Here is a 19043-nt window from a genome sequence, read left to right on the forward strand (position 1 = left end):
TTTTCACCTCCTCAGACCTTAAAACGTTTGCTGTCTAAGATCATTTCGGCATTGTTGACGTACTCTGATAAATCATAAAGATAGGGGGGAAAAATGTTTTAATTCTCACAGATTGTGTTCAGGAGTCCTGCTTTACCTTTTCAGACCTTATTTGGAATTTAGATCAAATGTCAAAATTTCTTATCTGCCACGGCCAAACCATAAATGTTCCGGCGGACCTGTGCATAGAATAATAGAAAGGTCTATTGTTCTTAGGTTTTGACCAGTAGTGTACGTGGTTTTAAAGTCACTGCTTTTTTAATGGTTCTTTTTCCCCAAAAACATTTGACTCACACTGTTCTATGATACTAACGGTATCTGTATGAACTGATCCATTATTCTACTGAGCAGCATATTCTTAGTTAAACTGATATGTGTATTTATGACTACTACTAGTATATTTCAAACCAGGAGGCCCTGTAGCTCAGTGGTTAGAGCACGGGTTTGGTAAACCAGGGGTTGTGGGTTTGTATCCCACTGGGGCCTCCACTCCCTGAGAAGGGTTGTGTCAGGAAGGGCAATCCAGCGTAAAAATTGTGCCAAACATATATGTGGGTTCATCTGAGTACACACGCTGTGGTGACCCCGAAAGGGACAAGCCGAAAGAAACCATCCAGGAGTATATTTCAAACTGTAACATGATTTACATTTTCCCTATTTTGTGAAGGCGTGTGTGTGCGCACGTTTATGTGTGCGTGCGAGTGTGCGTGTGTGCGTGTGTGCGTGTGTGTTTGTCAGGTTCCCATGTGAGGCCTCTGCCAGCATTGACACTGCCTAGGGAAAGGTGTCATTGTCTATGATGTCATTCTTTCATAAATCTTAGCAGTTTCGTAATTAGTTTTCATACTAACCACTTTTTCATGTTTTCTAGGTGAACAAATGACTACGGTGACTGTGAGGAGCAATCAGGGGATCATTGAGATAAAAATTATTTATTGGAATGCATGTTCTGTTTATCTATGTGATCTTTGTGGAAAAAGCATTAATTCGAATATCAACAGATTTTAACTATATCCTAAAAGATTGTGGATGGTAGAGGAGACCCGTCATGTGAATCATCAATTTATTTCTGAATTCATAGGAACCAAATATTAGGGTAATGGCCCAAGAACTGAATATTGGAGGAAAACTTTATGGAATATTTCATGTCTATTCACGCACAAAAGGATTTATGAGGGAAGAAGTCACTGACGTGGATAACCAGGAACAATCTTCGTCGCAGTTCGCCATGAGGGTGTTTGAAGAGTTTTAACAACGCTGTATGTGGTGCTCTCTGACTTTCAGGAGGGAAGATTTTTAATTTTTTTTTGGCACCCGTTTTTACTGGCCCATATCTTGCCGCCGAGATAAATTGCAACCTTTTAAGGTTACATTGATGGTATCTTCCCACTCCGTCACCCGTTATCACTGGGTGACACAGTAACAAAATAAAAACACAAAACAGCTGTAAAGCTTCTCCCCCAAGCACACGATGACAATACAAGCGTACTGTCCACACACACTTACTCACCTTTGAGACTCACGCAACAGATACTACACGAGGCCCTAAAGAAGTGCAGCGTTGATGACACTCCACACTGAGACTTTTAGAGACAAGAAAATGATTGTCTGGTTATCCTACTGAACACTGATAACTGATTCTTTGAAAGTCAGATCATTTTAATGTACTGAAAAATACGTCTCGGCTCTATTTGAGGTATCTATCTTAGAGGGAAGGCGTTTCCTCGTCATAGCGCTACTTCATAAGTGTTTCCGTTACTTTTGTATGAATAAAAGGTTTCTTGTCTCTGATAAAATACAATGTACATGACTTTGGAAACTGAACTCATTTACAAATGACTTGAGAATGTCAACTATTTGAGTTGGTGTACTCTCGGTATTCCCACGTTCGTAATGGGTGACTCGGGCCTTTCACCTTGACACACCTTGAATAGCCGTCATATCTATTTGTTTACCTTTCCCACCATTAAGTGTCTGCATTCCACTTGTGTACATCGCTTTCGAAACAGTTGCACTCATCAAAAGCCCAACAGTGACTGACTATACAGTATTTACGGTGGGTGATGGCTACAACTGATGGATTAAAGAACAATTTGAAAAAAAAAAACTGCAGCTGAAAGAAGGTGTTGTACATCATTATGTATATGAATAAAAGTGTAAGTGTGGACTTTAAAGGAAGCTGGTTAATACGTTTCAAGTGTTGTTGCCTACAGTGTTGCAAAATAGTAGTTCCAGTCACAAATATGTAAATTTCCCTTTTGTAAAAACATAAGATGTTATTCATTTAGCTTTTAGCTTTCCAATCGGTGATGAGATGGCGCAGTATGTTTATAGATGATGGGAGAATCTATGTTTAAGAATCCACAGGCATGCCAAAACTGGCAGGGGAGTTTTAGGATGCCTCGTAATAAATTTAAGAGTTCAATCAGCATGTAACTTCCATATCAGCGGCTTCATCTGTGTAAAGTTCCAGCAGGACCATTTACATTCATCCATCCATCCATCTATTTTCTTAGCCGCTTATCCTCACAAAGGTTGCGGGTGTGCTGGAGCCAACCCGGCTATCAACAGGCAGGGTACACCCCGAACTAAATGTGTAAATGTGATGATGCGCATGTCTGTGCACAGAGTACGTTATATGTTCTTGTTCTACTCTATGGATGGATGGATGGATGGATGAGAAGGGAGGTAAGAATGTCTATCTGTTTCTGGTAACGATTTGAGTCAGAAGATGACGAGTAGATTGACGCACTCAGGAATAGATTTCTGTATAGGCAATAGGTAATGTTCATTGTTCTCTGAAAATAACCACAAACATTGCGAAACAGATACCAACACCAATATGTATTGGCAATACATGTATGTCAGGTTTCTCAAGGGCAACGTAACGTTGGAGCATTGCTTTTGTTTGGCTACGAAGTAGGTACCACAATGGAAATTCCTGAGTGATCCACAGATTCCTGATTTTTTTGTTTTGTTTTTTGTTTTGTGACTGTTCACTGGGTATTAATAAAGATGAAGATTATTTCACTTTTCTTGCCCGTTGTTTGAAGAAGTTTGGAGATGAGCGAGGAGGAAGACGGAAGTCTCCACTGACCCATATGGGGGAATTGGCATCATCAATGTCACAATCACAGCGTCCATGACGTCACATTTGCTACTAATTGAGCTTGAAAGTAAACAAGCAGCTAAAGTTTCCCTAAAAGCCAATACTTTGTCTGTCAGTGAGTAAAACACATACAGAGAGATCATTTCAATTCTCCAGTCCCATTTAGTCGACTCCCGTTAAAGTCAAATTCCATGAATTACAGTGTAACAACAAGAACCAGGTGCTAATAAGACATACAGTACTTCATGGATATTGTGTGGAAAGTAACAACTAGGGTAATGTTTTACTCTGTAACTTAGATATTGACTGTCACATGTTCATCGCCTGCAGTCTTTGCCAAGCCTTACCTGGCCAAATGTTTCCATGACATCCTGTGCAGTGTTGCCACAACATGTCAGGGGACAGGTTAAAAAAAAAGTATCATTCCCGCAAAACTCTCTGTTGTCGAATACTAATGGGGTGTGTGTTGATGTCGTAACACAATGACAGCATTTGATAGTGTAATGCTGATCAGATAACTATATTACATTTTTTTTTTTTATTTAAAGAAAAGTTCACTTTAGTCACACTGCCTACATGTCTTACACAAATTTGTTTAAAACAGGGGGCCGGTTCTGTTAATAGTAAACTTTAGCCAAACAAGAAACATAAACAGTTTACTTAAGTGCAGACTTTTACGCACAGCATCGTTTAGTCATCTGTTGCTCTTGTGGCTATTTTCAACAGCAGATCAATGTGTAGTAAATCATTTCTCTTCCGTGTTACCATGCGTTTGAACTTTTTGCTAGTGCGGTTTGACTGATAATAAATCTATATAATTTTCCCCACATTTGAAATAAACAAATTCACGTTTTGAATCACTGAAAAAAAATTTGCAGTCTGTAAATTGTTGCACAAAAAGCATCACTCAGATTTGCTAGCGCTAACTATTGTTTTGCTAGACTTCCTTCTTCCATGAACAGGGTTAGCAGGAAATGAAAACTCCTCAGTGGGAAGAGATTGATGTAATTAAATTAACTGTTGGATTTGTTAATTTGATGTAATGGGTGGAAGAACATTAGGCCACCATTCACAAAAGTGTGCCTCTGCGATGTCAGGAATTTCCTGAACAATAAAAAAAAGAATGAATTTAAGAAAACCTCAATGTTTGTATAAGTGAGTCATGAGATTCGATGGCGACTACGGGGAAACACGCACATGTACTGTATATGCAGAGGCTGCCACTAACAAACAGTGTGACTGCAGTCAACTCAAGTGCACATTGAACCCTGAGCAGGAAGTTCATGTGGGAGAGGACCATTGGTGTGCAGCCTACAGTATTTCCAACTTGAAACACTGATCCTGATAAACACAGCTACATACGTACAAGTGAATCTACCAGTTGGGAAAAGTTTATCACTTTAGCCTGGGCCAAGCACTACAAACTAATTTTTAGAAGAGAAGATAATTTTTATTTTTTTGGGGGGGAGGGAGGGGGATATGCAAAATGCGTTTTATTCTGGTGTTACTGTATTTACATTCAAAGTCAGAGTAATGCAATGCTTCCAACATTTTTTTTTTCAGGTTCGGCTGCCCTCATCTTTATCTTCCATCAACATCGGTTTTGAGGATCTTCTGCCTTCACAAATCCCCTGCAAAGTATCTTTCCATCTCTTCTTTGGCCTTCCTTTAGGGCTTTTTCCTTCTAACCTCGGTTTCATAGCCTCCCTAACAAGTTCACTGACTTCGTTAAACTTCCTTACATGGCCATGTCACCTCATTCTGATCTCTTTCACGATCTCATTGAAATCAGCTCAATTTTGTTTTTCTCCCCTGGTGTCCCTCCCTTGATTCTTCCGAGCATCCTCAATTCAGTTGCTTCTAAAATCTTCTCCCCCTTTGTCCTTATTGTCTTATTGTCATTGCTGCATACAACACCTGTCATATGTCTGTGTTGTACAGTTTTACTTTTAGCTCCCATAACACATGGCAGTTTAAAACAACTACCGAAAAGAAGAAAATTGAGAAAATTCCAAACTTACAAAATGCATTATTATTATTATTATTATTCATTTCACTCCTATTTAAACACGACATACTTCAGTTACCGATATTTTGTGTGACAATATAGTTTCACATTGTTATTTCTTATAGACATGTAAGGATGCTGCCAGGGATTTAGGGCCCCCTGAAAATAAACAACACCCCTTAAGCCCCCAATACTCCAGTGCGGCAAGTGAAAAATACTGTTTTTTGAGGCCCCAGACAGTCGTCACGTCATCACATTTCTGCCCATTATGGCTCCCATGCAGACATGCCGGTGGCTTCATGCATGACTGTCATCCACTTCTATAGTTTGTTTTGTGTTCCTGTGGCTCCTGCCAGTGGACTGGCTGAATACAATGACAGAAAACAAAGTGTCCCGTACTCCCTGTAAAGTCAAGCAGCCAAGAGAGGCCCTCAGAGTAATACAGTATTAGTTTTGGGTGAATAATATTTATGAATGGGTTACAGTAGTGGGCTCGCGTTCCCTTCCTCTCTTATGAGATAAACACAGAGGGGTTGAGGGGACATTGTGGAGTCAGTGAAACTGCTCCTCACATTCTGTGCAAGGAAATTCAAACAATCCTGTCATAACATTTTTATCTTCATCATCATCTTGGAACATGTGCTACTGGAATCCTAACTCTAAAGTGACACTAAACCCCCACCGCCCCTCCACACACACACACACACACACACACACACACACACACACACACACACACACACACACACACACATGCAATTTAAAATTATCCTTTAAAATAACCTAGATGGAATTAGTCGGGTGGAGGGACAAGCAATAAAAAAAATGGGTTTCTGAATGGAATCCAAGTTACAAGAAAATATTTTGGATGACTGATACAATCTGAGATTTTGCATGCATGAAAACTGTTCTGACATGTTCCTTCAACCGCATGTGCCTGCTGATTTGGGGGGGAGGAAAAAAAGAGGGATGAGGTTCATACACATGATACAGCAAGTCATGTTGTTGATATCTTTGTTGCCAGGCACCAAAGCACAAATGCTCAAAATGATCTTTGGTTATTTTGCCACCACTACTAAAGCACCAGAGAAACAAACGTTTATTTGTTTGAGTTTCCACTGATCCACATGTGTTCTCCCCAAACTTTGATGGTGTAGACCACATTCTACATGGTTCATTCCACTGATTATCAAAGTGTGGTTCATGGGCTATCTCTATCTATAAAAGAATCACCGGAATAAATACAATTAAAAATTGCAGTTTGTAAAATATGAAATTCAATCAAAAATTTGGAATCAAGCCTTTAGCTATTCAACAATTAATTGAAACAGTGTGGTTGTATTTAACGTAAGTACAGCAAATGTACTTTTTTGGACTAAAACCTCAGCTGTAAATATTTTTTGGACTGTATTTTCATGTTTGCTATAAACTTTTTGAGGTGTACTTTGTGTAATAAAGCTCAAAAACCAGAATTTACTGGTCAATTATAAAGGGTAAGCAGCACGGTGGAACAGTTCATAGTGTCACGACCCATCGGAATGGAGGTAGGACCCAAATGCAGGTACACGGGAGACGCAGAGGTAATACGGGAAAAACGTTTATTGTTCCACGGTCGAGGATCGGGCAGGCAGTCAGGTGCAGCAGTAGTCAGGACGTCGGGCGTAGAGAGCAGGTCAGCGGGCAGGCATGAGTAGGTACACGGGAGATCGATCAAAGCAGGCAGTAGTATCAAAGGAGTCAGGCTTACGGGGTTGGTCGGAGGGCAGGCGGAGGTCGGTACACTCGGGAAGACGATCAGAGATACAGGAGTGCTGGAACGGGGCATGAACCGCAACGATCTGGCCCCGGACAAGTCGTTCCCATGGTCCTACATACACCGGGGCCAATCAGCCAGCATGACTGCACAGCAGTCCCGCACAGCCAGGGTTGGACCGGCAGGATCATGACACACAGTTCTGAGGTCCCAGGTTCAATTCCGGCCCCTCCTGTGCGGAGTTTGCATGTTCTCCCCGTACCTGTGTGGGTTTTCTCCAGGCACTTGTGTTTCCTCCCACATCCTAAAAACATGCAACATTAATTGGACACTCTAAATTGCCCCTATGTGTGATTGTGAGTGCAACTGTTGTCTGTCTCTATGTGCCCTGCGATTGGCTGGCAACCAGTTCAGGGTGTACCCTACCTCCTGCCTGATGACAGCTGGGGTAGGCTCCAGCACTCCCCGCGACCCGTGAGGATAAGTGGCTAAGAAAATTGATGGATGGGTGGAATTATAAAGGGTGTAATAAGGTATGGGAAGCATCTTGATGATTATGAATTTATATACCAATGTAAAGCGCTGTAAATTGTTGATTAAAACTTGATGTTATTGGTTTGGTATTTTTGCATTGACTTTTCAAACTCTTATTTGTCCGTTCCCTGTTCTCAAATCCAGGCACTTCATATGCAGATTCAGACAGACATGCTGTTAAGAAAAATAAATGTATTCTCTCTGTATGTGATTTTCCAGAAGGTTAAAAAAAAACAAAAAAAAACCTCCTGATTCAGAGTCAAACCAGGGAAGCGTCACGTAAAGCTGGACGGAATTTTGGACAGTCTCCCAAAACACTGCAATAGCCTGGAGTTGTCAAAATATTGGAAGGATTCCAATCCTTCCCGCTCACAAGGGTGATAAATGTGTCAGGAGAAAACAAATGAATGATAAAAAAAAATAATAAACCCATCCATAGCAGGTCAGAGGAAAATTACAGACCTACAGTATGATTTCACTGAAGAGATCAGTAGGGAATAACTTGGCAAGAATGTTTTAATTAACGACAAATAAAATTTGAGAAGTTTAAAGCAGAGAAACTATTCATCATTATTAAGCCTATTAAACTTGACTAGCATATGTGCCATTAAATGCCCTGGAAATATTTTTTTATTTTTTTGATCATTTCAACCTAACTATTCATGAACGGATTAATACAAAAGGATGTTAACCAAATTCATTTTTATCCATCATCGTTAGCTGACATGCGCTGCATCCACTAAAAACAAAAGTACTAAAGTGTTGTTCACTATATTTAGCGAATTTTTTCCTGTCAGTCACATTTATTCAGACAAGCAATCATTCATTATGTAAGGAGCCAATTAAGGCGTCAATTACACTGAACACTGCCCACCACATGGTGCACATTTGGATGTTGCAAAATTGTTCCTAAAAATATTGTAAACATTTGACTGGAGTTATACGTATCAAAGCCGCAAACACTTTGCAATGGTCACATTGTCTCACTGATAACAGTCTAGTATACGCGAGGAAAGCAGATCGGAGACTTAAAAATGATGCGTACCCGCACGGGTGTCAGATTTACGGTACTGATGATACATCACCATCATTATAGCACTTTTAATTTACTTGAAACTAAGGGAGGGAGATATATGTTTGGTTCAATATGTTTGTTTAATTGATGAACCGTTTCCCGAATGTATATGGGTATGTTTTTTTTTTAAAGCTACAGCAAATGAATTTATTGCAATTTATATTTATGTGTATAGAACTGCTAATCGGGAAACTCTAGAAGAACAGAATACCTAAACATGTTTCTGAATTTTTTAAAAAAAGGACAGAGATAAAGTGTACACTGCATTTCCAAAAGGTTGATGAGCCCCTCTATTGATATTTTGAAACAACACAGACGATATCTGAAAGCCGATCATCCTCACAAGTGCTTTCGACTACCAGTACTTTATCAGGTCTACGTTTTAATAAGCTTTGTAAGAGCAAGCCATTTTGACACAGTGTCACATTTCGATAGGATGTACCATGCAAAAAAAAAAGAAGTTTCCACAAAACGTAATGTGGCTTTTAATGTTGGCAAGGATCTGGATGAGGGTGTGGATACGGGAAATACTACCACAATTTCCTCATTATGGAATCCTTTTGTGAGTGAGCGTAAATGTTTTTTTTATTATTATTATTATTTTAATCATAGGCCAAAGACTTAGTTGAGGTGTGGTTCTGTTACTCAATTCTCCCAGGACCATTGTGATCAAAAACATGCATGTAGTGTTGTCACTGTAGGTTACAAGTATTGTGAATTGTTGCACATTTATTTTTTTAATAATTATTTTGTGTAATCTGGATGATTAATAATTAATCAGTGTTACAAATTGAATGACTTTTTCTGAGACCCCCTCATCGTCCAGACTCCAAATAAGTCACACTTGCACGCAGCCACCATTATTTGATTTGACTGAAAATGAGATTTTAATTGAGAAGGAGATTGAACATTTTCATCTTGTGGGATATATTTTTCATTTTTGGACCTGGTTTGAACCAAACCTAAGTGGGAGATAAAGGGGGCGGGACCACAGAGTTAGGGCGGCACTGCCCCCCTGGGCCACCAATGTTGGGGTTGCAGGTTAGGTGGCACCTAGCCCAGCAGACTTGAGCCTAGAGTCAGGATGCACCCTGGAACCGTGACCTGCCAATCCCAGAGTGAGCGTGTAAAGTTTTATCCAACGTAGAACCATGACCATACAGGATACAGCTATAAATAAATATGATAAAACAATAATGGAAAGGCAAAAAAAGGCAATTGCTATACTGTACATCATCACAAATGACCATTTTGAAGATGAAAAATAAAATACTACCAACAGATAGGACTGTACATTCAAAATGTGATTTCAAGAAATAGTAGCATGGCTGTGAAAAAGTGGAAAAATGTCCTGAGCTGTAAGAGGTTGAAATAAGACATATTTAGTAAAGTTAAAATAATCCAATAATCATCGTGAATGTGATGACTGTATGATCTATGATCATGAGATACAGACACACTTACTATTAGGATTAAAGAAAATCATGCTGTTATTCAGATATCAAAAATGTTTTGACGGTTGCAGAGAGAGTGATAAAACTAAAGAAAGCGCAAGGCTGCTGAAGTATTGTCAGGTCTTGGAACACGCCTACTAAATAATCTGCTGTATTCCATTCTAAGCATCCGGTGCTGAGATGATGAAAACCCCGCCTGACATGCATGGCTCCGTCCTCTGTGTACCTGAATTTAAAAAGTCTGCTAATCTTTTAAGCCAATATATACAGGACAAAAAAGGGAGGAAAGACGACACACAGAAGTCAAACACAATTCCACAACCTGATTCGGAAAACCTTTGATGATTCAGCAATTGACTGAAGACAACATAATCTAAATGAAATGTCTCAATGTCGAATTTATTTTTACAAATTTACTAGTGCAATTCTCTCTTTAGGTGAATGTGTGTGGTCAGAGCTAAAAACAAATGTACACTATACCATAGCTGACATCAACCACCACATGATTTGACCAAGTTACACAACAGAAATCATCCACGCATCCATTTTCTTTGCCGATTGTCCTCACGAGGGTTGCGGGGAGTGCTGGAGCCTATCTCTGCTGTCAACGGGCACGAGGCAGGACACACTCTGAACTGGTTGCCAGCCAATCGCAGGGAACATCGAGACAAACAGCCGCACTCACAATCACACATAGGGGCAATTTAGAGTGTCCAATTAATGTTGCATGTTTTTAGGATGTGGGAGGAAACAACAAAGTCCCCGGAGAAAACCCACACAGGTACGGGGAGAACATGCAAACTCCACACAGGAGGGGCCGGAATTGAACCTGGGACCTCAGAACTGTGAAGCCAACGCTCTACCATCCACCGTGCCGCCAACAGCAATCGAATCTAAAATATTCCACCTTTACAAAGATACAGTGGACATGTTTACATTTAATAGTAATTACGCCATCAGAGAGGTATTAATTTTTTGACGGTTTTGAGGTCCCAGGTTCAATCCCGGACCCGCCTGTGTGGAGTTTGCATGTTCTCCCTGTGCCTGCGTGGGTTTTCGCCGTTAACTCCGGTTTCCTCCCACATCCCAAAAACATGCAACATTAATGGACACTCTAAATTGCCCCTAGGCGTGATTGTGTTTGCAGCTGTTTGTCTCCATGTGCCCTGCGATTGACTGGCAACCAGTTCAGGGTGTACCCCGCCTCCTGCCCGTTGAGAGCTAGGATAGGCTCTAGCACCCCCGCGACCCTCGTGAGGATAAGCGGGAAAGAAAATGGATGGATGGATATGTTAGTTATTGTGGTTATAATTTGCAGTGGCACTATACTTTATGATGATGAGAGCTGTGTAATAGTTTGATAAACTGCAATTAGTTACATGAGCGAGTCAAAAAAACCCTTGACGCGGTTTGTGGACAGTGCGCTGTTTGTGTTGACAATGTGACTGATGAAGCATCCTTAGCTAGAGGTACTTTATGTTTCATAAGGTCACCAGCATCTGTTAATATTGTGTGAATAATTCGATGCCTGGGAGGATGTTCACTGAGTTACAAATAAGACTTTCATGGAACTTTTGAATACGCCGTGTTCTTGCTTCGGTGAACTCTTGTGATGTGATCTGTCAAGGGGGGGACAACAATATTGCTTCAATGTTGACCAAATCAGCTGCCTATTGGAAGAAAACAATTAGTCTCTCTCTCTCTCTCTCTCTCTCTCTCTCATCCTCTCTCTCATCCTCTCGCTATCTCTCTCTTTCCCTTGCTCTCTCACTTGTGGGTAGTTGGGCCTGTATCAAGTGGAAGCTTCTAATTCCTGAAGTGAAATCCTCTTAGGATCTATTTCCGTTAGGTCTACAGCGTCTTTTTTGAAATCTCCATTAGACGCCGCTCATTGGCTGGATAGAGTCTATGCATGTACGCAAAAACACACAACAAGTAGCAACAGACAATTCTGGGACAGGATCGAGTGTAGACCGGTGCGACTTTACTTAGCACACAACCTCAAGATATCAGTCTTAAAAGGTAAGAACAAATATTTTAAATTCTACTGAAATATTATTCTACAACATATTACCAACGCATTGTGTATATATGTTATATGTTTTGACTACAACTCTGGGGGTCAACAATGCTGTTTTCCTAATTTTCTCAACTATTCATTCAATTTACTTTTCAATCATAAATTGCAATAATTTGAGTATAACACCAACAGATTTAAATAACCTAACAAAATGTGGAAGATTAGTTCAGAGCTACAGTCTTCATCAATATCTAACAACAAAGATTATTTTGACTGTACATCATGAGTCCATTTTTCTCTCAAAGAAGTCTCTGTGCATTTCCATCTTTTAAACATCCGGAAAATAAACAATGAAACATTCATACGGGACTTCACGTGGTCCAGCAAGAACTAATCAAGGCAAATCTCCTCCAGTGACAAAGACCAAGAGCCCAGATAAGCTGAAGGAAGACGATACTTAACTGGAACGCTGGATTTTTTAATGCAATGAGGTTTTAAATGTCATTGTCCACCTTCTCACTAAATTGTGATGTAAAAATCTAACATCCACAAGACAGTACACAAAAAAAAAACAAGAATGGATACAACGATGGCAAATGGCAAAAAGGTTTCATATTTCATATACAGTAATAAGCAATAATGGAACAACAATGGGGTGACTTGTGTTATTCAAAGCACTATTCACGCCTATATTATTCTGATTCATTTCATGAGGTTATTGAACAGCATTATTTTTTTAATAACAATAGCTAAAAGAAGTAACAAAGCCACTGAGAGAGCCACTACAGTTAACTAATCCTCTTAGTCAGCATTAATTTAATTAAATGTGGGAATCACTTTGTAAACAAGTCCAGAGGTATAAAATGATCTTAATGCAATATGGTCTTTCATATGAAACATATTTGTGGCCATCGTCACTTCAAACTGCCATTCCATCATTTTGAAAATTCCCGTTATTTTGTCCAATTGTCTGCTTCACGCAGAGACATGTGTGACAAGATTGACCTGGAAGAAACGGCAACCCAGACGGGTGAGTGAAACAGTGTTGAAATCGCAATATTGTGGGCTTACTGTGCCCTTGTGTCAAATGTTGTGTGTCATGCATGGTTAAAAATGATAATGAATGTGTCTTACTCCTCTGAACATTCTCCATGACAAGAAAATGTGTGGGGGGGGGGGGGGGATTGTTAATAGGGAATGTGTCTCTAAGTGGATAACTGCCAAGAAGTTGGGTAATCTTTTTTTCTTAAGCAATTAGTGCTAGTAGGACTCCTTGAGCTTCACATGAAGCCTTAAGCTCTTGAACACCATTTCAACATTATACATAAGAGAAATGTTTTCTGTGTCGACATTTTCAACCCAACTACTGGTAAACAGTATTTGCCTACATTTCAAAAGGTCCCAAGGGAGTCATCAATGACTGGAGAAGGTTTAAGTTGGAGAGCATGGAGCAGGACAACCTGCCACCTGCCAAGCGGGAACTGCTCAGGCAAATGTCATCTCCTCATCGGAAAAAGGACGACTCGAGGGTAAATCTTAATCGCAAGGTATATTGTAGCGAAAAGGTGAAAAGATGATGCGTTAGTATTATCATTTTGAACACCAAGACGTGTGTTACATAATCCAACGTGAGGGTCTTTGCCTCTGCACTACAGTACAGTACAGAATTTCACCAATACACCGCTGCATTAATTGACTACAGAATAGTAGCTCAACGGGAAGTCTGTATTCGAACAAAATGAACGTTTTCACATTTTATTAACGATAAACAGAAAAACTGAGCTTGCTGTGACAAAAAAATGCTTCAAATGGGTAGTCAAAATTTGGTGTGGGGCAACAATTTTTTGATTGTGCCCAAATGATATTCCTCACAAATTCTTTTCATCTATGGTGCTACAACCTGTTGGCTAGGATATATTGTTGAGGTTTTTATTTCCCAATGAATACCACCTAATTTTCCATTTTTATTTCTTTAGTGTATTGTGACGGGCGGCATGGTGGCGCGGCGGTAGAGATCTGGCCTCACAGTTCTGAGGACTGAGGTTCAAACCCCGGCCGCAGCTGTGTGGAGTTTGCATATCTTTAATTGGAGACTCTAAATTGCCCCGAAGTGTTATTGTGAGTGCGACTGTAGTATGGCTCCATGTGCCCTGCGTTTGGATGGCAACTAGTTCAGGGTGTAACCCGCCTCCTGCGCGATGATGGCTGGGATTGGCTCTAGCACTCCCGTGACCTTTGAGAGCATAAGCAGCTCAGAAAATGGATGGATGAAAATAATGTGATATATTTGAGTATATTGTACTTTTCCTAGACATGGTAGTTGTTCCCATTCAAAAAGCACTTGTATATTCAGACTTAACGCGGTAAAATTGAATTTCTAATTCTTTTCAGATGAGTGTGCAAGAGTATGAACTGCTGAAGGAGGAGGATGAGGGCTGTCTCAAGAAATACAGAAAGCGCTGCATGCAGGAGATGCATGATAAGCTCAGTTTCGGGCCAAAGTTTGAAGGCGTGCACGACCTGGACAGCGGGGAGGCCTTCCTTGAAGTCATTGAGAAGGAACATCACAGCACAGTTGTCGTAGTCCACATTTACAAGATTGGAGTCAAAGGCTGTGAAGAGCTCAACAACTGCCTCGACTGTCTGGCAGCAGATTATCCCACCGTTAAGTTCTGCAGGATTGATGCGGTTTCCTCAGGTGCTGCCGAGAGATTCTCAGATGAGGTGTTGCCTACGCTTTTGGTCTACAAGGCAGGGGAACTCCTGGGGAACTTCTTGGCTTGCACTCAGCACTTAAATGAGGAGTTCTTTGCGACGGATGTTGAGGCTTTCCTCAACAGCTACGGTTTGTTGCCAGAGAAAGAAATGCCCATGATGGATGATGAAGAGGAAAATGACGTGGAGTAAACAATCATATGTGGCTGCTGAAGAGGGAGAAAAAAAATTGTCTGGTGGGTTGTATATAGAGCTTCACAAGGATAATTGGATGTCATGCAATTTGGCTAAATCCCTGATTGTGAAAAGGATGTTCAACATAACATTGGTGAAGGATTTTCAGGCATGGCTGCACTCAAATATGGTTGGGGTTAATTGTGGAAGACTTAATTTGTGTTTCAATAATAAAAGTACCATCACCAAAACAAACCATGTCACTCTAACTTTAACCAATGTGGTCATGCTTTCTTTTTGTAACGTAGAACATTTGATGTACCACATTTCTTGCTGAGGTTGAAAGTCTTTTAGCACCTGAATGGATCCATTTATACTGTAAGAGCTATGTAAATTCTTTCGCAAGCGGTTTTTCGAGATACTTGATCTTACCAAAGAAGTCTGCATGTGTAAAATGTTGTAAACAGACCTGGATAAATAACAAGTGAATCTCTTTGAATGTACAGTATGTTGTGTATACAGTCCACCATTTAGTAAAAATAAAAAAAATGATCTGTGTAATCATCTTACTAAGTTTTGTTAAAAAGTGCCCATGATTTTGAAGAATAAAACGACGTCAAATTTCGATTTTGAATTATTTGCCTCGATCACACCCACACCTTAAAATGTAAATCTTTACATGTATCCATGACAAGGCCACTATGTGCAGAAAATACAACATTGTGGTGTTTTATAATATTATTCAATTCGTAACAATTCTGTTTGCATATTGATTGTGAGCATGTTAAGCATTTAAAGGTTTGTGAGGCTATTTGCCTTGAGTATAATAATGCAACACGGTGAGGGCAGTGGTTTGTACTTCTGCCTCACAATCGAGAGGTTATGGTTTGTCTTTCTCTTAGTAGTTTGGCTTCCTCTCACATTCCAAAAACATGCACGTGAGGTCAATTGAAGATTGTAAATGACCTAAATGTGATTCTGAATGTTTTTACATCTAACCTGCAAGGCTGCAGGGTGGATCAGCTGGTAAAGCGTTGTCCTCACAGTTCTGAGGACCCAGGTTTGATCACGGCCCTGCCTGTGTGGAGTTTGCATGTTCTCCCCATGCCTGCGTGGGTTTTCTCCGGGCACTCCGATTTCCTCACACATCCCAAAAACATGCAACATTAATTGGACACTCTAAATTGCCCCTAAGTGTGATTGTGAGTGCAGCTGTTTGTCTCTGTGTGCCCTGTGATTGGCTGCCCCGCCTCCTGCCCGTTGAGAGCTGGGATAGGCTCCAGCACTCCTGTGACCCTCGTGAGGATAAGCAGTAAAGAAAACGGATGGATGTACCCTGCAAATGGCTACTGGTCAGTCGAGGGTGCACTCCCCCACCCCCTTGTCCGAACACAATTGGAATGCCAGTATGGAAAACATTTTAAGCATGGTTTGTCGCATTTGATCTCCGGGTTTTGCTTCTTAATCATTTCTGTCTGTTTTGTCTTTTTGTTAAAAATTGTCAAAGCTGTCCTAGATTGTTAGGCTAAATTCTTCTACTCTTTTGTCACAGCTTCTATCCTTGTATAGTTGGAGGCGATTTAGCAAATGAGGTCAACAAAATGCTTGGTTAACAGCTGTCTCTTGGCACGCCCCAAAGTCGAGGCTCTCTAAACCCCCTCCCTCAATTTTTTTTTTATCTAGATTAAAATGAAGACAGCACTCATTTGAACAAAAAAATGCATGTGTACTTTATTTTTAAATGGGAATGAATTTATATGCATCAGTTTTTAGCACTGTCAAATGTCATGTTAAAATACCATATTGCATTTGCATCTGCTACAAAAGCAAATAAAATACAATTGTCAGCTTTATCCTTTCAATATTGAAACCTAAGGCGAAGACAAACACAAATCAACATTTTGTAGTGATTCTGCCTTTGTGGTTATGTATCAGTTATTATATTTGTGTACTTATGAGGATTGGTGTCTCAAAGTTCAATAATCTTTGGCATATTACCTGCAAACCAGCACTTAATTCCCAATTAGTTCACTGACGTTTGAATTTTGTCACAGTAACTACGGATATTCATGAGGTGGTGTTTTGACACGACCACATCTGAGAAGGCTTGCAAAGCCTCCAGCTGGTAACACATCACATGCCTAAGATTTGTTCGATTATTTTTATACCAAGATCTTCTTGAGGTGTCAGAACATGTAGTCAACTGATCTCATACGCCACCTCTATCAAGAACCAGTGCATATTGCAATGAAAAAAAAAATCAACCTCTATCAGAAGATGAATAACCTCTCCCACACGAATGAAACAAGAGTCAAACTTATTAAACACAAGGAAGTTTGAAGTCATCTTCCATTCAATTTTTTTTATTTTTGACATATTGGCAGTGACATGGTGTGTTTTTAAGTGCGCAGTCTCTCACATGGATGACTTCTTGCCCCATTAGGCCACCGTAAATCAGGATGTAATGTTCTTCATAAATCCACTTGGATAGACTCATCAAAGACAATCCAGTGTAGGATGAACAATCAAGTAATTCATTTTTAAGATCCATTTTTGACGTGTGACCCCCCCCCCCCTCACCTCCAAGATTGGATACAAGCACGTCACCATGACTATTTCAAACATCCCCTTTTCCCCTCCACAAACAGGTTTGCAAAGGAGGAATCATCAATTTACAGAAAGGTGATCGCGGGTGAGAGGGTGGGAGGCAAGGGTCTTGTAAAAAACATCGTGGGATGACTCATTCGAAATGTTTGCCCCTCCATACCCCCATACCTGATATTATATTCATATAACTGATTAGACTAATCAAAAGAGGTTTTTGCCTTTTGTGTTTGGACTTGTAATAGTCCAGCTTGCATGCTCTAGTTCACCCACATAAGAAAAAAAATGTCACAATGATGACGTCATGATTGTGCTATACAGCCCACTATTGGCCACTCTCACCAAATTTGGACAATGGGCATAGAGGAGATTGTATAACTGGTATGTGTTTACTGGCTTTCAACCTGAATGAAAATATAAACAAGTTAACTTACTTTACGTGTAAGTTCATCCTGATAGGTTACAATAAACATATCTACATTTAAAGAAAAAGAAATGTTACAATGTAGCCCCGACACGTGCCAAACTAAGGAAATAAGTGGTAAGGCATCAGAATGCAACACATGTAAGCTCAAACTACAACAACTCCGCATTCACCTTAAAGCCAAGCACACCTGTGATTGTCACGCAAGTCTAAGTTTACCCCTTAACTTTGTTCATGTAAATAAAGCCAATAAAAATCAAAACAATGTGATAGCCAGTCTGGATCTTTCTCCGGATGGCAGCGTGTGTCACCATGTTTCTTGGTATCCGTTGACACCTTGAATTGTAGCTTCTTGTTTCTATTGCTGTGCTTCTACGGAAATATGCTTGCTGCAAATCACAGTAACCAGGTGGAACGACTGATCTTAAAATAGTTTCTCTGCCTGGAGGCAAACCTTTCCTTTCATTCCTCTCACGTTCACTTATTTACTAAAAACTGATGATGAAAGAAAGAAGACATACCCATCACTAGATGCATGTGAAGAGCAAATAACATCATAAGATAATGAGAAAATGACTTCATTCATTCATCTTTATTCATTCTTTGAGATGAACATTCTCTTGAATTCCCGACAACATTCCTTAAAATGAAATTACTCAAGTATGTGAGCGCTGTGGCATGTTTTTTATGTGCATAACATGTGCAGGAATTAATATTGATTGTTTTGCCGATTTCAAATTGTGACAAATCACAATAGCAAGTTGATCCCAAAGAATAATTCCATAAAATAGTTGCTTTGGTTTGAAGGTTATCTCTGAGGTTTTGAGTATCTTTTCTTCCCTTGAAATACTACTTCTACATCCAGCACCAACTTAGTTTAAACTGTTAGCACCATCTGCTGGTGAACCCTGTCTAACAAAGCAGCCCAACGTGAATTTATTACGTTATTTTAATGTAAAGGGAAACGAATCAACGAAACCACCGTGTTTTGTCGTTGTTTTTCTTGTTGTTTTGTTCTGTCTTTTGCTGCTTTTAATTTGATCTAAAAAAAATCTCCACAAGTGTGACCTGTAAGAAGACACCATGTAAGAAATACATGTCCCACAATGCACCAGTGAGGTTGACGACCCCAAA

The 19043-nt window shown here is 40.0% G+C and overlaps 1 protein-coding gene across 2 annotated transcripts; it reads left to right on the forward strand.

The window, feature by feature from the left end:
• The first annotated feature begins 11867 nt into the window (after positions 1-11867).
• On the forward strand, positions 11868-15463 carry pdcb (phosducin b). Of its 2 annotated transcripts, none has more exons than XM_061825979.1 (4): positions 11868-11994; positions 12976-13022; positions 13391-13539; positions 14384-15463. In XM_061825979.1, the coding sequence occupies exons 2-4, from the start codon at positions 12980-12982 to the stop codon at positions 14897-14899; spliced, it is 708 nt and encodes a 235-aa protein (XP_061681963.1). In that variant the 5' UTR covers positions 11868-11994; positions 12976-12979; the 3' UTR covers positions 14900-15463. The 2 variants fall into 2 exon arrangements, with proteins under 2 accessions (XP_061681963.1, XP_061681964.1); XM_061825980.1 differs by having other exon boundaries at positions 13391-13521.
• The last annotated feature ends 3580 nt before the right edge of the window (positions 15464-19043 follow it).

This window comes from Syngnathoides biaculeatus, chromosome 7 (genome assembly GCF_019802595.1).
Source record: "Syngnathoides biaculeatus isolate LvHL_M chromosome 7, ASM1980259v1, whole genome shotgun sequence".
NCBI lineage: Eukaryota > Metazoa > Chordata > Actinopteri > Syngnathiformes > Syngnathidae > Syngnathoides > Syngnathoides biaculeatus.

Coding starts and splice junctions, on each gene's coding strand:
- pdcb (XM_061825979.1), top strand. CDS start 12,980: ATGTGTGACAAGATTGACCTGGAAGAAACGGCAACCCAGACGG. Junction 13,023..13,390: donor AGAAACGGCAACCCAGACGG/GTGAGTGAAACA, acceptor ACATTTCAAAAG/GTCCCAAGGGAGTCATCAAT. Junction 13,540..14,383: donor GGGTAAATCTTAATCGCAAG/GTATATTGTAGC, acceptor AATTCTTTTCAG/ATGAGTGTGCAAGAGTATGA.